Source organism: Camelus ferus, chromosome 7 (genome assembly GCF_009834535.1).
Source record: "Camelus ferus isolate YT-003-E chromosome 7, BCGSAC_Cfer_1.0, whole genome shotgun sequence".
NCBI classification, from domain to species: Eukaryota; Metazoa; Chordata; class Mammalia; order Artiodactyla; family Camelidae; genus Camelus; species Camelus ferus.
In genome coordinates this window covers 51,377,657-51,395,295 of record NC_045702.1, presented here as the reverse complement: position 1 = coordinate 51,395,295, position 17,639 = coordinate 51,377,657, and the positions used below count along the sequence as shown (strand labels likewise).

Genomic DNA, 17,639 nt, shown 5'->3' with positions numbered 1-17,639 from the left:
AAATATTGGCTATAATTTTATGGCCAACCCTGCTAGAACCAGAAATTATTTCATTCAAAGGCATATTTTCTTCAATATGTTAACTTTTTAAAATCATAGAAGTGGGAGATTTTATTTTAAAGCACACTTGGATTGTTTTTGCTCTCCAGTAATTTATAAAATGGGACATCACATGTTTTAGACTAGATTAAAAATTATAAACCAGTATCTTTGGAATTAGTGGCAGCAGGAAAGTTAATAATGGACATGAAAAGAAATAGTGGAAGAGAAGATCATATACTTACTAGGATATTTTGCCCTTGAATATAAAGTGATTTGAAATCATCCAGAATAGCTAGGATATAAATAGCAAAAACATCTAAAAAATAAAATGAGTAGGATATTCTTTGTGAAGTGTATTTTGCAAGTAAAATGTGTCTGTATATCTGATCTATGGAACCTGTTTTTATCTATACAGTGCCTTAAAGGAATTTTAGGACTTCTTATTCTCTCAGTTTGACTTTTTTCCCAGTTGGACTGTTCAGATTTTTTTTTTTCCTACTTTTATTGATGAATGGAATAAAGGCATTGTTGAAACAGTTAAACCTGAGAGGTGCAACTCAGGGATTTAGTAATGGGTTTGATGTGAATCATTTTAATGCAAGATTGTGGTTGTCATTAGGACTTTCCACAGCACTTTTCCTTTATATCTATTAGGGAAAAAACATGATGATTTAGAATAATTAAATAATTTCTAAATTTTTTAAAAATAAAAAATCTACCAATAATCAGCAATATACCCAAGAATACTTTTCATTTTTAGCTCACTCTGATCTTTATACTGGGGCCATAGGTCTCTTCAGCAAGTATCTTTTGGGCAGTTAAATGCCAGCTGGAATGATTTGGCATGTGTTGAATGAAGAGTGCCAAAAAATATTCTGATATATATCAACTTTGAAAATAAAAGGTTTAGGTAACTCCCGGAATGAACCATTCTTTCGTCAAATGCACAATGCTTTCATTATTCTTTCTTGATTTTTTTAATTTCATATATATCATTTGGTGGTTTTTGTTTTATTATATTTAATTCTCTTAACTATGGAAATAATCTATTAGCAAAACAATGATAGCTTAAATCCATGAAAATGTAGAAATATGTTTTCTCTTTTCATAGTTCAACTTATTTTTATGTTACATGAGTACTTTTAAAAAAAATCATTGTTAGAAATACTGTTATTTTGAGGACTTCTAAGTAAATCTCAAGAAAGCCACTGAGCACAGGTGAGTAATAATAAGGAGTATTAACTTAGCACCATGGAGGATATTTCGTACACCGCTGTGGGGCGAGCAGTTGTATAATGTTGTACTGTCGTCGTCTTTTTTGCATTTTCACACAAAGGACTTTAATGCTTTTTGTATTAACCTCCACGGCTTCCTGGATTTGTGATCATTTCTAAGAAAAAGAAAGAACGTGGCATATGTTTTTCTCAGTATACGAGGCAATAGGATGGGTTTATTATAAACAGGAAGGAGAACCCCAAGCTGATGGTACAGAGGAAACTGCTGGCCTGAGAAAGGGATGTCAAACACTGGTGTTGAGGAGTGTGAAGCTGGCGTTTACGTTGGGATTGAGCCTCTGTGGGAAACAATTTGACGACTGGCTTCTGGAGCACCAGAAACCATGGAGCCATAAATTTCCTACTGTTTATATGTCCCTAAGAGGCAGGATTTCTGTGAAATCTTCTCACTAAAGACAAATTTTTTTTCCTTAATAGAACTCCATAGAGAACTATTTGGCATTTTGGGGGTAACATGTGCTAATTCAGTTTGTCCAAGAGCTGCACTAGATGCAAAATTAATATTTATGCTTCACTCTATCTAACTCTAAGCCATAAAATCTATGAGGCAGATAATGAAAAAGTGGCCTTCAAGAATCACATAAATAATTACCCTACAACTGTGGCTGGCTCTTTAGAAAAGTACACTGAATGGAGACAGTGGCTGAGCTTCTGACCCTGACTGTTCCGTGTTTGTAAGGTCCCGGCTTTTCTGCTGTATCACTAGGGTTAGAATGGAATGCATGACCTCAGGCAAGTGATGTGACATCTGAGAGCCTTATCAGAGTGTGAGATGAGGGTCTGGGGGTAGTTCCTTGGTTTTCAAAGTGTTGCATGCCTCAGGGATATCAATTATAAGTTAAAATTAAAAAAAAAAACCCACACATTTAATTATTAAAGCAATAAATACAGTTGCAGCTCAAATTTATTACCTGACGTACTGTAATACACTAGAGACCATGAATTCTTGTTAACTCATACGGCTGGATTTTTCTGTGCGGTGCTTGGGTCACACTTCCATCTGCTGGAAAGTGAGTACCATGCATCTTGTCTGACTGGTCCCCACAAATCCCTGTTGACTAGTACTAGATGTGTGTTTGGCAAATTAATAAAAATGAGTGATTCTTTAAATGTTTAAGTCTTTTTAAAAAGTAGACTTGAGAATTTGTAATTCTCTGCTAGTCTTCCTCTCTCTCTCTCGCCCCCTCTCACCTGTGCAATCCACTGCTATAAAAGTGTACCAAGGAATACAGTCTCATATCATCAGTGTGCTGTGTCCCATTAAACTGGGCTGGGCTTGGACATTTCTGTCCAGTTCATGCTCTCCTCGTTGTGAAATAGGCCTGTGTATGGTACGTAACTTTGTGAGTATGTGCAACCCTTCAAATAAAGCTTCATCTGCTGGACAGGCTTGGGCAGGTCCCCTCTTGGGAGGATGAGGGCAGGAGTGGCTTGGGTGAGAGAACTCATAAGTGAGGAAACATTTGGACTCCTGCCCACCATCACCTCGGAACTTCCTGAAGGTCCATTAGCATGTTTTTTTAAGCAATTGCTCCAAAGCAAAATTCTCCCACTGGTTACCAATCTAGGGTGTTATTTTTTTCCAGAAGATTCTGTGTCCTTCTCCTCCTTGATTAAAATGCTGAGAAGAGAGGAACAGACTTCAATCCCCCTTGCCATAATAACTTATCTTCTTCTAAATTCCCATGTGTACTTAATAGTCATGAACACTCCCATCAGTTTTGGATTTGACACACAATTAGCTTTAATCAACTGAACTTGCTCTCTGGCATTTGACACCCCTCCCTGCTGATTTTTTTTAACATAATTATTTTAGAGCAGTTTTAGTTTCACAGCAAAATTAAGAGAAGTGTCCAGAGATTTCCCATACACTCTCTACCCTCATACATAGATAGCCTCTCCCATTGTCATCAGCCCCCACCAGAGCTACTGGGTGATAAATTTTTTTTTTCCTCTAAAATTATATTATTGTTTGTCAAACAGAAACAAGTCATTCAAGGAAACATCTGCCTGGTTGCTGCCCTGATATGTTTAGACCTGTGTGCACAATTGCAATTCTTGAGAGCAAAGCCCATCTCTGACTTTGCTTACCTTTACTTCCTCTTTAGTGCAGGGTTTTCCAACCTTTACGCTATTGGAATTTTGGACCAGCTAACCCTTTGTTGTAGGGGCTCTCTTCCAGCATTGTAGATAGTTCAGCAGCATCCCTGGCCTCTACCTGCTAAATGCCAGTAGCTGCCCCCTCTTCCCTGAATGACATTTAGAAACATCTCCAGACATTGCCAGATGTCCCTTGGGGAACAAAATTAACCCTGGAGTGAGACCTCTGCCGTAGTACAATGTCTGACTCGTAACGAGCACCCCCCAAATACTCGATAAATTAATAAATACATTTGAACCACAGCTAGATACTGAATCCTTGACTATTTCTCTGTTTTAAGAAATGATGATTTCTTCTAAATTCCCAAAATTTAAAACTTGAAATGTTGTAAATATGCAGTTATCGCCATCCTGTTGTCCTGTAGACAAAAATTCTACGAGTCTTAGCTTATCTAGAACAGAGATTTTAAGACATTAAAATGTCCAAAATATTTGAAGGATGAGTCTTCTGAAAGTAAAAGTATGCCACAATGTGTGTAAGTGAATGTGGGTTTCTGTTTTCTGAAGCGTTGGGACATGAGAGTGATGTCAGCAAAATCAGACCCTCTGGGAAGCTGGGTGAGCCTGGTCAGTGTCAGAGAGGGAAGGATCGGGGGAGATGCCATCTGGGGAAAGCCGAAGAGAAGGAAATGTGCTTGCCCTAGGGACTTCTTAGAGATTACACTCAGTAGATGGCTTGAAGTGATAAGTAGAGTGAAAGTAGGAGTTAATTTATGCCTCTTGAAAGTTTTTGAAAATAACTTCATTGAGATGAAATAAGTGACATATAATTAATTGTCTTAATTCATTTCAATGAAGGGGTTGTACATTGATACTTAAAGTGTAATTTCTGGTATATTTCTATTTTTAATTGAAAGGGAAGCAAAAATCAGTATTCAGAAAGATTAAGTATTCAGATAGATTATTCAGAAAGATTAATTATTCAGATAAATTAAGAAGTGAAACAATTTTGTAAATTTTATAATGAAATTTTATCATGATGCCTTTATGTCTTAAGGAAGATTTAGGTGATCAAAGTTAACTCTAAGTGCACTTTTTTTCACAATATACTTCCTTTGGGCTTTGCTCATTCTTTCCTTATAAGGTAGTTGCTTAGCACAATTTAAGTTTCCACCATTAATGACCCTGGCTGGGAACTATAGTTGTAAAAGTTTGAGGAGAGAACTATTATTAAATTTTGTGCTTTTTAAAGAGAGTTTTTTTATTCTTTTATATCATTAATTATAAGAATGAAAGGGATGTGAATGTAACAGTGATATTTTTGTATTAAAGAAATATTTGAATTAGAAACATTTTTCTTTTATAGGTAGGCTATTTGTTATCTTATATTTTTAATGTCTTTTTTTTTTTCAATTATTATAAATACTAAAGCTTACATAGAATTTGCTAGGAGATATAATGAAGCTTGTAGATGCTGGGTGATCTGGATTCCAGAGAGGCTGGTACTGAATCATGATAAGGACACTGAACAAGCTAGTGTTATTCTGAACAACAGAATTGTATAGTGTTATTATAGGTATAAATTTAGCTTATTGCTTAGAGTGTTCATAATTTAAACTTTCAGAGAGCAATTTGATTGTTTTGTTTTTCTTTCGAGAGAATGATGCTACAATGTTATCAACCCAGATGATTCCTGGATATGACTTTTTTGTACGGGATTTTATGATATTTGGTCTTGCAGTTTTAGCTTTAATAGAAAGGAGAATAGCTTATAATTATGGGCAGTTTTTAGTTCTTTTTGTGGTAAATTATTTCACCCATTTGGAATATAGAATAAAAGGTAATTCTTGAAACTTGTCCCTAAACACAGAGTACATCCTTCCTGAGAATGTTGTGGTGAAATGGCTCCATTATATTTTGAGTTTTGTGTGCTGGTGTTATTGTATCTTAATGACGCACTTTATACTTGGGGGTAACATTGTTGCCGTATAATTTTTATCATCTTAGAATTAGAAGTCTTCTTCCCTATGGTGTGTTGGGTCACAAGGAATGCTTTCCAACTGGGTTGCCCAACATGATAGCCACCGGTATGTTGGGTATTTCAATTTTAATTTTAATTAATGAAAATTAAATGAAATTAGGCATTTAGTTCCTCAGTCACACTAGCTACACTCCAAGTGCCCAATAGCCACATATGTCTAGTAGCTAGGTTAGATGGTACAGATACAAACATTTCCACCATCACAGGCAGTTCTGTTAGATACACCTGTCTAGAATGGGTGTTGGCAAACTCCAACTTGGGGGTCCATTCTGACCCACCATTTGTTTTGTAAATAAAGTTTTATTGGAATACAGCCATGGCCACTTATTTACATATTGTCTATGGCTGCTTTCAGGCTATAACAGCAGAAATGAGGAGTTGGAGCAGAAACTGTGTGGCTCACTGAGTCTGAAATACTTTCTTTCTGTCTGCTTGTAGAAAAAGATTATGACCCCAGTTCAGAGTATACATACTCATAATGTTGAGGTTGTTTGGCTAGCATAGTTATTATGTGCATGGCATTAATTAGTAGTATAAAATGCCTTCTATAAGACTACTTATCATCCTGTCAACAGTCATCCCCCAGGAGGAGCAACTAGAAGGTAAGTGCTTCTCTGATAGATCAGACACTTTACAAAATGGAGAGAATTAAAGACCAGTACTAGGCAAGACAGCATGCAGGTGTCAGTCTACTCAAGGTAGGCAGGGCAAGGGGCAGAATTAGCACACAGTGGCTGTGAGACCCTTCTGTGCTGCTGGCCCATCGTCACACTGGGGCCCAGAGTCAGGCTGGCAGTAAGGGATGGAATGTGAAAAGGGCATGAGGGAAGTTAGAAGATTAATAAAGTGAAGTGGGGTGAAATGTACATAACACGTTAGATCTAAAAAGCTTTCAGTTAAACCTTTCCATTCAGACTTAAATATAAATTGATTCAAACACATTTATTTCATTCATAGAACACTTGGTTTCTAATTGATTGGATCATTTTAGTATCTTTATGGTCTTCTTTCATCTCATAAAATAGCCAAGAAGTTTAGTCTCCTAGATGACATGTGAAATACTTAAATCATTTTGTCTTACCATTTTACATACTATTTTATTTTTAATACTGTTTTGAACTAAGGAGCTTTTCCATTTTGGTGGGACAGGAGCTTATTTTGTCTGTGAGTGTTTGGGTTATAGTTTTTTGAATGGAAGCCACAACATCATGATGTTTACTTAGTTGGTTTCAACTTGTAAATTGTAATGCAATGTGGTAAAAGTAAGCCTTTGGCACTGGCCTCATAGGACTTTCTTTGTTACTCTTTCTTCGCTCCTTTCCCAGGTTTAAGCCAGCACAGTTTCTTATTCAAAGTGCCCTTGCTCTTCTTCGGCCAGGGCTCCAGTGAGTGCCTTATAAAGGCTGACCCTCACTGGAGCAGATTATAATGTAGCACCCAGAGCTAAATTTAGAGGGAAGCCAAGCCTCTGCTCTAAATAGTAACAGCTAAACGGTAGAGACTTTTGGTGCACAGAATATCTTCATTTAGTCTTTCAATACCAGTAGGTGAGTCTCTGTGTTTGTTTGTTTGTTTTTATTTTTGGTGTTGTGTACATCAACATCTTTGCATACTTTTTTCATGTTCACCTGTTCTTATGTTATTTTCCACATCAAATATGTTGAGGTTGTGTAAAATAAGCCCACATAACTGGGCTATGAAGAAATAAACTTTTGGGTTTAGGTCTGAAGAAAGTATAAACAGAGCTAAGAATTGTTTTTTTAATTAAGGTATAGTCAGTTTACAATGTGTCAATTTCTGGTGCACAGCATAATGTTTCAGTCATACATATATATACATATATTCGTTTTCATATTCTTTTTCATAATAAGTTACTGTAAGATTGAATATAGTTCCCTGTGCTATACAGTATAAACTTGTTTATCTATTTTATATATAATAGTATCTGCAAATCTTGAACTCCCAATTTATCCCTTCCCACCCCCTTCCCCCCAACGTAAGTTTGTTTCTGTTTTTGTTTTGTTAATAAGTTCATATGTATTTTTTTTTTAAGATTCCACTTATAAGTGATATTTTTAAATAAAATAATTCTCTCATAGGTAAGCTGTGTTTGGGGGTAATTCTCCATTGGCAGGAAAATAGAAACAAAGTGTAAAGGTAGAGTTAATGAGGGAATTCTATGTGTTTATATTCTAGACCCTAAAATAAGTCTTTTAGAGAGGGCTCACACTTTAAAAATATTTTTTAATTCTAAAATGAAAAATCTTTGGCAGAGGGTAACTCCTGCCTTGCGTGTGTGCTTCCCAGAGAAGTTCCAGGCTACTCGGGCTCTAGTTTTGGTTTTGTATCTCCGTACGAGACCCATAATCTTTAACAGGTATTTTTCTTTGCTAACACAAGACAATGCGCATGTGTATTCGTTTAGTTGTGCCCCAATGAAATGTTTGCTGATCTAGAGTGAATCTGTTGAGGATGCCAACGGTGAAAATTCTGAATGAAAGAGTTTTACAGTGGGTATAAATAATGCATTAGAAACTCTATTTCCAACATCTGTCAAATGAAATGAGATTTCATGAAGTTTATTACATTTGTAGCTATTTGAGTATGTAGCTGCTGCCCCATACACACGCTGCAGTCTGTCACCTCTCAGCCTCGGTCTGGGTGTGTCCTGTTGTGTACCTATCACATCGTGCTCTAAATGTTTGGTATTCTTCTGCTGGGCTCTGCTTCTCGAGGGCACAGAATCTGGCTTAGTCATCATTATATCTCAAAGCACAATATAGTTAGTTCACTTTCCTTTGTAGGATTGATAAAAATTCTCTCTACTTAAACCATAAAATAAATTACTTTTTGGCTTTGTTACTTTATTTTTAATGAGCTTCACTTTAAAAATTGTGATTAAAGTTTTCAGTGATAAACAGATTGCTTTCCATATGAAGATAGAGGTTTCTCCTCTCATGGGGTGGGAAGGAAGTTTTTTGGCACTTACACTGAATAATAATTTTTTCATATTCTTAAGGATTTCTCTTAAATTTTGAGATATAATTCAGTAGTTTACTGGACTATTGCAAGTTTTCTTAATTGTTTAATGGGGTAATTAATGGAGAAAATCTAGACGTTTCAAATCAGTTTTAAAAATCTTTGAAAGGTCATAATTTGCTTGACATTATCTTAATTGTTCTGTCTTCATAATTTAGGCAATCTAGACATACTTTCAGATTAGAATATTTATGCTGACAAGGCTATTCTCAATTTGTAAAAGGTCTTGTAGAGCAGATTTTTCACTTTTTTAAAGAGATAATTGATGATATTTTAAAGCATATATGAAATCCAGTAGAAGAATTTAAAATACCCAAACTCTCATCCTCTGATGTAAACAACTGAGAAACCCACTAACAATTTCTTATCTTTCTGAAGTGTTTCTTACCTGGAAAAGCAAATGTTAATATGTACCCCTTTTTAACCGAAAAAATTATGCTTTACACTCCTTCATTCAACTTGCTTTTTTCCGTTAACAGTATGCCTTGAACATTTTTGCTTATCAGTGCAGCAGTTTACTTTGACAATTATTTTTTAAAGGCTTATTCTCTACTCAGTATTGTTCTAGGTGCTAAAGATAAAGTATTGAGTAAAACCTACCAAATCCTTACCCACATGGGGGTTACACTCTTATGGGGGGAATAGACTGTGGCAAACATAATAATAAAATTCAGGTGCTGCTAAGGACTATGGAGAGAAATACAGCTGGATAAGGGGAGAGGGAGAGAGAGAGAGAGAAAAAGAGGGAGGGAGAGAGGTGCAGCCTCATTAGTCAGGATGATCAGGAAAGGCCTCTGAAAAGGAGGCATTTGAGTGAGTGCAGAGAGTAAAGCCACATGAATGGCTTAGGAAAGAGCCTTCCCAGAAGAACTTAGCATTCTTGGAAATAACATGAGGGCAGTGTGGTTGGGGCAGTAAGTGACGGGAAGAGAGGTAGATGTGTGTAGGAAACATAATCAGAGAGGAAGCCAGGGCCAGAAATGTAGTACATTTGTATCTAATTTATTTTGTAAAGCTTCGTAGTTCCATTTGATGGCTTATTATAACTTACTGAACCAGAGATGGTTTTATGGGTGTTCAACTTTCATTTTTTTTTATGCATCCGACAATGTTGCAACTAAATTCTTTTATACACACGCATATATTTGCATACTTGTGTGGGTATCGCTGTAGAATAGGGATTGCTGAACCACAGGTTATGCACATGTAAATGTTTATAGATGTTCACCAAATGCTTCCCAAAAGTATTGCGTGGAGTTTATCCTCTATACCAAAGTTTATGTCTGTGGTTAGTTATTTTTCTTGTGTCTTTTTTCAACACTTGATATTATTAAACTTTAAGCGTTTTGCTAGTTCAGTAGTTAAAATACTTTCATTTTTTAAAGTATATTCAGTATGGGTGAGGCTGAACATATGCTTATTACTATATATGTTTATATGAGTTATTTATTTGAATTGGATAATCTTTTTTTTCTTTGTTTTCAGAAATTTTATGAATAAGCATCAGAAGCCAGTGCTAACAGGCCAGCGGTTCAAAACTCGGAAAAGGGGTAGGTTGTGCCGTGTGTTTGTGTGTGTGTGGCGGGGATGAGGGTGCACGTTTAAAGTTCTAACCATAATATAAGACTAGAGAATGTCAACTTTAACAACACTGTAGCCAAGTTATTTTATTAGCAAAAGCAAGTTTATTCAGGAATAGCCCAGAGGAATTGCAATTCAGGATATGCAAACTATGGGGGAGCGTGGGCAAATCAGAGAAGGAGAAGGGGAAGTCGCTATTATAGGGAAAAGGGGCAGATGAGGGGATCTGTAATAACCCAAGAGTACTTGGAGGAGGCTGGGGGTCCAAAGTAGGTAGGCTTGTCATTGGTTGGGCTGGTACAGTCTCTAATGGGCTGATAGGCTAGGCTCTGATAGGCTAGGGTGGTTGGGTGTAGAGAAGTTTTCTTCTTCCTACTGGGCAGTGAAGCAGGCATTGCCTTTATGTTGGAGACACAAGAGATGTAGGCTCTTCCAGTTTAGAGCAATTGATGATGCATGGCAGAGTGTGAGAGCTCCCCTTACAGGCCTCTCCCGACTGCAATTTTAGCTGAGGTTTCTTAATCCCACAGAAAAGGATTAGAATTATCCTTGTTTCCGCCTAACGTCACTAATTCCTGTCTCTGAGCTCTGGCTGTAAAGTCTGAAGTTCTGCATTCAAGCCTCAAAACTGCCGGTTTCTTAGGTGTTTGATTTTGGACAAGTCATTCAATTGGTCTGAGCTTTGTGTCTTTGTCTACAAAATGAAGAGCATTGTATCTGTTCAGTTTACCTGACTCTCGTGTGAGGCTGTAAAGGCAACTGATAAATTTTACAGTTTTTGACATAGCGTCTGCATTTGGTTTTTGCTTTGTGTTTTTAAGAAAATGTTCATAGCCAAGACGGTAAAACTAAGAGAAGAATAAATTAGGGAAAGAGGTATTGAAGAGTTTTAACCTTTTTAGAATTTAGGAAGTCAAATTAAATTTACCACCATAAATATCTTTAAGACTCAGGATATTTTCAAGTGTCTTTTGTTGTGGGGAGAGTAGTGGTATACCCAGTGTGATGATAGGGGTACAATTTCTATATGTGCAGGTGACTTCTTTTTATGTTATGTTCATCCTACCGTCCTTTCTGTGTAAAGAATTTTAATTTTTTAAAATATTTAATCAGTTTTGCATAACTAAGTAGAAATCCTCTTGGATTTAAGAATAGTTGAGCCAAAACTTGACAGGGATGCTTTTTAAAACAGGAAACAGTGTGAAATTTTTATGTTGACCAACACTGAGGAGAGTGGCTGAACAACATTTAAGGAAGAATCCAGTGTAAAGATAAAGGATGATTAAATGTCTTTCTGAAGGCCTCATTGCTGATTATGAAGCGTAATGCCCTGTAGTGGTCATGGAATGCTCAATTGTTGAAGTGATAAGCCAAGTCATATGCGTTTGGCATCTCCAGCATTGAGGCGGTGCCTGCAACTGACTTTTTCTTGCAATGCCCTTAAGTGGTGAGAATGGTCGTGTAGAAAGAAAAGAACTCTCAATACAATAGATCATTTGTATTAGAAAAGATAGCAAGTGTCACTAGGTAAGCAGTAAGGCTAAATTTAACTATAAATGCTGCCTGCCACAAAGCCTTACATTCCCACTAAAAAATGAAAATTAAAAATGATTTTAAAAACCAAAGCAATGGTTGTTTTGTGCAGTATTTCTGTCTTCTGCTATTCTTTTTAAACAATTTTTTTTGCATCTTTGACATCCTCATAAGCTAAATATAACCTGAACCACCTCCTTATATTTAGTCCTTTTATAAACTGTGCCCGTCACTACAGTTCCCTGCTGAAATCTGGAAGTAGATATCAATACAAGGTGTTCCAACCAGCGTGTATTCTTTGTCTCATTGTTTAAAGCCGTCTGGAAAAAATAAATGACGTGGATGATTGCAAAAGGACTGAATCAGAAACCTAATTAGAGTGAAGGTATTGTTGCTCCTAGTAATGTGATAACATTTAATGTATGACTGACGGTGAGGTGAAGAAAGGTTTGCCCCCGCCTGCCGGCCAAGGGGACGTGTTAATCTCAGACCTGGATCTCCAGCTTAGTCATCTTTATTAGTGTGACGCTGATTCACGGTAGCTGAGCTCAAGAGCCAGGAGCTGGTCCAAGGATGTATTGCACAACCACAGACACGATTCAACGAGTAAACTGGCCCTTGCGGTCAGTCTTTAGTTTGGAACTGGAAAGGTTTCCTCTGATGCTGAACTGGTTTGCCTCTCATTCATTCGGTGGGCAAGATTGTGCCTGCGTCTTATGGCTATGGGAGGACTCAAAGGGAGCTGCCCAGAAATATGTTACATATCATTTGTCAGTTGATCTAGATTTATATAACTCAGGTCTGTAGAGGATTAGAGCAGCACTTGAGCCATTTTGTGCCAAACTGCTGACTGGGGGAAAAAAAATGGAGTCAACCTGGGTTGTTTTGCTTTTCATAGTAGTGAATTGCTTCCTGACAATTTGTTGTGCTTCGGTTTTTCTTTTACTCTTATATTGGGGCTGACTGCAGATATATGGTTGGCAGTTTTGTAGGACTGAGAAAAAAAGCCTGCTGAGGACACTTCAAGGTCATTTAGATAGGCTGTCTTCTGAAGATCTGTCTGCAGTTTGAAACTATTTCCTATCAAAGCTAATGCGCTTCTGTGCCAAGTTAGTATTAAAATCTATTTCTTCTTGCTTAACATCAAAATTGAACATTATGGTAGGACACATAGTACAGAACTTCATTCAGAATCTCTTATCCTTTATGAAATATGCACATCTTATTTATGATATTTTCTCCAAAGAAGTTGTGTTTTCTAATCTGACTTGTTGGTATCTGAAAGGATGAATCCTTCTCCCCTGAGCTATGGTTATGCTTAGCTAAATGGAATATTTAATAATTGGACTGGCCTCTCTGTAAATTTTGTAGAAAAATTGGATTAAAAATAGTGAAAAAAGAAGAGAGGAAAAAAATGACCAAACTGCATTCAGAGTGACCATGTACTCAGGTTTCTTCCTGAGACTTTAGATCTGTATTGGTGATTTCAAATCACTCCTAGATTTATAATTAGTAGTCTTCATAACTAATCAAGTAAATCTTTCAATGTTGAAATATACACGTAAATCTCTGTGCATAGTTAGAAAACCCCTGATAGTTCTTATTCACTTGCTGCGCCTTAGTGACCTTCAGAACGAGATGTAGGTTATGTGAATGATCATTTAATTAACAGGTTGAACAAATGCTGTATTAACCAGTTGCCATACTTCTTAAAGAAAGCAATCTACAGGCATACCTGAGTGTCAGAAATAGGCCTGTTTCTTTATGTCAGTGCAAGAGTGATTATGACTAACTCCAGTGTCATACTTGTGATTCACCAACACAGAATAAATTTGAGACCCTAATTGTGCACTTGCCACTTCAAGGGAGGTTTGACCTGGCAAATGGAAACTCAAGAAAGTAAAGGCATATTTTTGTTAGGATTTTCTTAGTATTTCTGCCACATTGTCCTCAGATAAGATACAAATCATATATACTGTTTGTTGTTTCAGATGAAAAAGAACCTTTGGGTAAAATAGTATCTTATTTTCCCAAACCTCCATTAATGTTCTTGCCATTTTCCTGTACAGGAATTATGTATTCCTCTAGATGGACACTTATCTTAGCAGGTGGGAGCTTTGTTTTTCAGCCTGCAAAAGAATTAGTAAACTTCGCCAACCAACATGACTTTTTCAGATTCCCAAGCTATGCATGGTCATTTTGACCTAATGCGTTATTACTCACTGTTGAAATATCTCTGGCTATGATATGCTATCTTCCTCCTTTTACTCTTCTTCTTTCTTAGCAAATCTTTATGGATTTGCTACTATTTTTTTTTTCTTTTGGAAAACTATAACTGGAGGATGAAGGCCTTTTTACAAACGAAAGTTTTTCAGTTGTCTCTTACATCCAAAACAAAGCCCTCTGTGTGAATTGGTAATTTAGTCTGGATTTTCCCTTATTTACCAACTCATATTTTCCAGTGCCTTGAATTTATAATTTTCAAATCACCAGAGTCTTTTTTTTTTACCACCTGTGTCATCATCCAAGCACGTTGGGGCGCCATTGTGGAATGGCCTCAGTAAATTTTGGAAGCTGGTCACAAGGCTTAATAAACAGCTTGTGGTCTTTTTACTTCTCATGTTTTCATATTAAAGGAAAGGGAATTTTTTCTCAAGGTGGGAGGAGAGTTCCCCTTTGGCTAGACCCTGAGTAGGGAAGGAGACTTCCTCTGTTTGCCAGTGAGTTTGTCCCACGGGGCACAGTTACCCACTCCTCCCTCGCCTGGGAATCTCTTCCTCTAGAGTTCCCATTCTCTTCCTCACCCTCCACACAACAAGACCCGAATTATGTTTTTCCCGCAGTCAACATTTGCATGTTCTTGGCTGCGTAATGTTTTGCTTTTGGCATCAAAAGGACTTTTATCTCTGGTTCGTAGCAAATAGGGTTCAAGTTCATTTCCATCTGTCTTCGTGGTGTCTTCTGCTGCATGACTCTGACTGGTACTGGGGATGCCAGTCTCCTCTGGTTCTGAGGCTGTGACGTTAACCCCTTGCAACCCATCCCTTCTAGGACCACCATGAATAGGCAATCTGTACAAATCAGATAGGTGCTGTCTGGTTTTTAAATATCATTTTTAATTGTATTCAAGTTATGCACGCACATGGTTTAAACAGTCAAACAGTTCTGCAAGACATGTTATAACAAGAGCAAGTCTCTTCCCCAACAGAACTCTTTCTACTCTTTAACTTCTTCTTTCGGCATTTGCATCCGTGTCGCCAAATAACATTCCTATATGGCTATTTCTGGATTTTCCTGCTGGAGGTATTGTACATGCACTTCCTGCCGTGGACGATGAGAATGAGGCTCTCCATTGCCCCACCACCGGCAAACCTCTTACCCTTCTCTGTCCTTTCATTATATCACAGTTTTAGCAAGACCCCTATTTAGGGTTTGTATTGTTATGATTTTGCACATACTGTTCACAGCTGAACTGTTTATTTGATTTTTTTTCCTAAACACCATTTTATCTGTGGATTTAATGTTTGATTTTTTTTTTTTTTTTTTTTGGATTAGTTTTCTGTACCTTAAAACTAGTCTGCCCTAACCTTTCCCTTTGTTAGGTGAATCTCTGAATACAAACACATTAGGAATTCTAACAGTGATATTATATTGAGGACTTCTGACCATATATCGAGTATCATACCATAGCCTTGTATTAAAATACCTTCTCCCAGTAGGTTTGTTCTCTGGGCCAGCTGTACAGCTGTTAACTTGAAATGCTTGAAATGCTCGAAATGCTCCTTCACTGCGATCTGAAGGCTACTGTTGTCTGTCTGTCTCTTAGGTTTTTTTTTTTCCTGTTTTTCCTGGGACCTCATGACTTAGTAAGTTCACAAAATCATGAGTTATTCTCTCATTTTGATGGAGTGTCTGTTTCAATCACTTTTGAAAAGAGTATATGAGAAACTGTAACTTTTGAGGCCTTGAGAGTCTCAAACAATATGTTTATTCTGCTCTTATGTTGAATCAGTCGTTTGACTGAACACTGGAATTCTAGATTGAAAATTGTTTTCCCTCGGAATTCTGAAGTAATATCTTGTAGCTTCTGGTATTTCTGTTGAGCAATTCAGTGTCCTTCTGTTTCCTGAGGGTTTATATGTGATTTGGTTTTTTGCGCCTGAAACTTCAGATGGTTGCTTTATTCCCCGCGCTCTGGGATTTCACAATGTGAAGGCCCCTTGTTGTTCATCCACTTTCAGCCCTTGTGCTGGATCCTCAGACAGTCCTTTGCTGGGAAGCTCACGTCTTTTAATTCTGTAAAATTTTCTTGAAATTTTAAAGTCATTTCCTTCCCTTTTTAAAATTTTCTTTTTATTACACTTTTGTAGGCATCTGACTGGTCTGCCCTTTTTCTTCTCTTTTTGCTCCTATTTTATAGGTCTTTGACTTCTTTCCTAGTTTCTCAGCTTTCTTTTTCGAATCTTCTATGGAGTTTTTAAGTTTTTCTGTCACATTTTTCATTTCTAGGAACTCCTTGTTTCTATAGCATTCTCTCCTGCTGCTCTTTCTTTTTTGCAGTTGCAATACTTACCTCTCTTATACCACTTCTCTAAAGATATTTATGATAGTTGTTTTTTTTTGTTTGTTTTGGGTTCATCGTTTGTCCTTCTCTCCTCACATCCTGATTCATTTTCCTTAACGGGTGAAAAAGGTAAAGAGCTTTGAACTGAATCTTAGATTCTTTCCCCTTAATCTAGTCATTTTTCTTATGCTTCATCTGACCTCTAGTGGGTCATCTTCACTTTTTTTTTCAACAGTATATGATTTTAACTTTATTCATGATCTGGGTATACTGTATTGCATATTTGAAAGTTGCTAAGAAAGATTTTAAAAGCTCTCATCACAAGAAAAAAATTATAAATATGTGTCATGGTAGACGTCGACTACACTTACTGTGGTGACCATTTTGCAATACAGACAAATATTGAATCACATTATGTTGTATACTTAAACTAATATAATGTTATATGTTAATTGTATCTCAAAAAATTTAAAAAGAGATGTCCCTCTTTATTCCTCCCTCCCCATCTTTATTTTGTTCATTTATATATTCTCCCTTCTTTTTGATTCTCCTTGGATCATTTCCTCTTATATCACTGGTGAAACAAAATTTTAAGTTTTGACATTATACTTTATTTTTTTCTCAGATGGTTAGGGTTAGTAGATTACATTGGCCTACCCTGTAAGTGACACAAATGACTAGTCATTGATCTTTTATGTATTAGACAGAGTGAACATATTTTTGTGGCCCTTTTAAACAGATATGAATTGCTTGCATAAATATTTAAACCAGGGGTTTCAGAACATAGAAATCTAGTAGGAAATTTCCCTTCAACTCTTAAATGATCATACTATCGAAGAACAGTGAACAAAGGAAATGTATGTTTGCATTTGGGAATGTGGCGTATAAGTAAAGGAATAATTGTGTAATTTATTTATTTTAGATGAAAAAGAGAAATTCGAACCCACAGTCTTCAGGGATACACTTGTCCAGGGGCTTAATGAAGCTGGTGATGACCTTGAAGCTGTAGCCAAGTTTCTGGACTCAACAGGCTCAAGATTAGATTATCGTCGCTATGCAGACACGCTCTTCGACATCCTGGTGGCCGGCAGTATGCTTGGTAAACCATGTGTTAGAGCATCTTCTCGTCATATATGGACTTTCTGGTTCTGTTGAAATATTTCTTTATGAGATAGAATTTTTATAAGCCTACATTTATTATGAGAGTTGATTAAAAAAAATAGAAATAGGAGTCTCTACAACTTTTACCTAGGTTACAGTTTGGAATGGCATTAATGTGGCTGTGAAATGATTGTTGGTTAAGAGAGGCATAGTATTGAGGACTTTGGTTGACATACAGCACAGTTGGCCACTTGGTTTTAGCTAAAAGCCAACTTTCCCGCATGTCCCTGATCTTTAAATGTTTCTGGAGTGGACACAATAGAAGGTGTAATTTCTGCAGTAA

At 36.8% G+C, this 17,639-nt stretch overlaps 1 protein-coding gene across 3 annotated transcripts in view; it reads left to right on the top strand.

Moving 5' to 3' along the window:
- BZW2 (basic leucine zipper and W2 domains 2) overlaps positions 1-17,639 on the top strand; it is a 51,123-nt gene that overhangs the window by 6,568 nt on the left and 26,916 nt on the right. For 2 of the 3 annotated variants that reach the window (XM_032483898.1, XM_032483897.1), the window contains exons 2-3: positions 10,003-10,067; positions 17,118-17,294. In XM_032483898.1, the coding sequence (XP_032339789.1) occupies positions 10,010-10,067; positions 17,118-17,294 (235 nt within the window). In that variant the 5' untranslated portion in view covers positions 10,003-10,009. Of the gene's footprint in view, positions 1-6,953; positions 7,026-10,002; positions 10,068-17,117; positions 17,295-17,639 lie in introns of those variants that run through there. The other variant, XM_006191635.3, reaches the window with a different exon arrangement.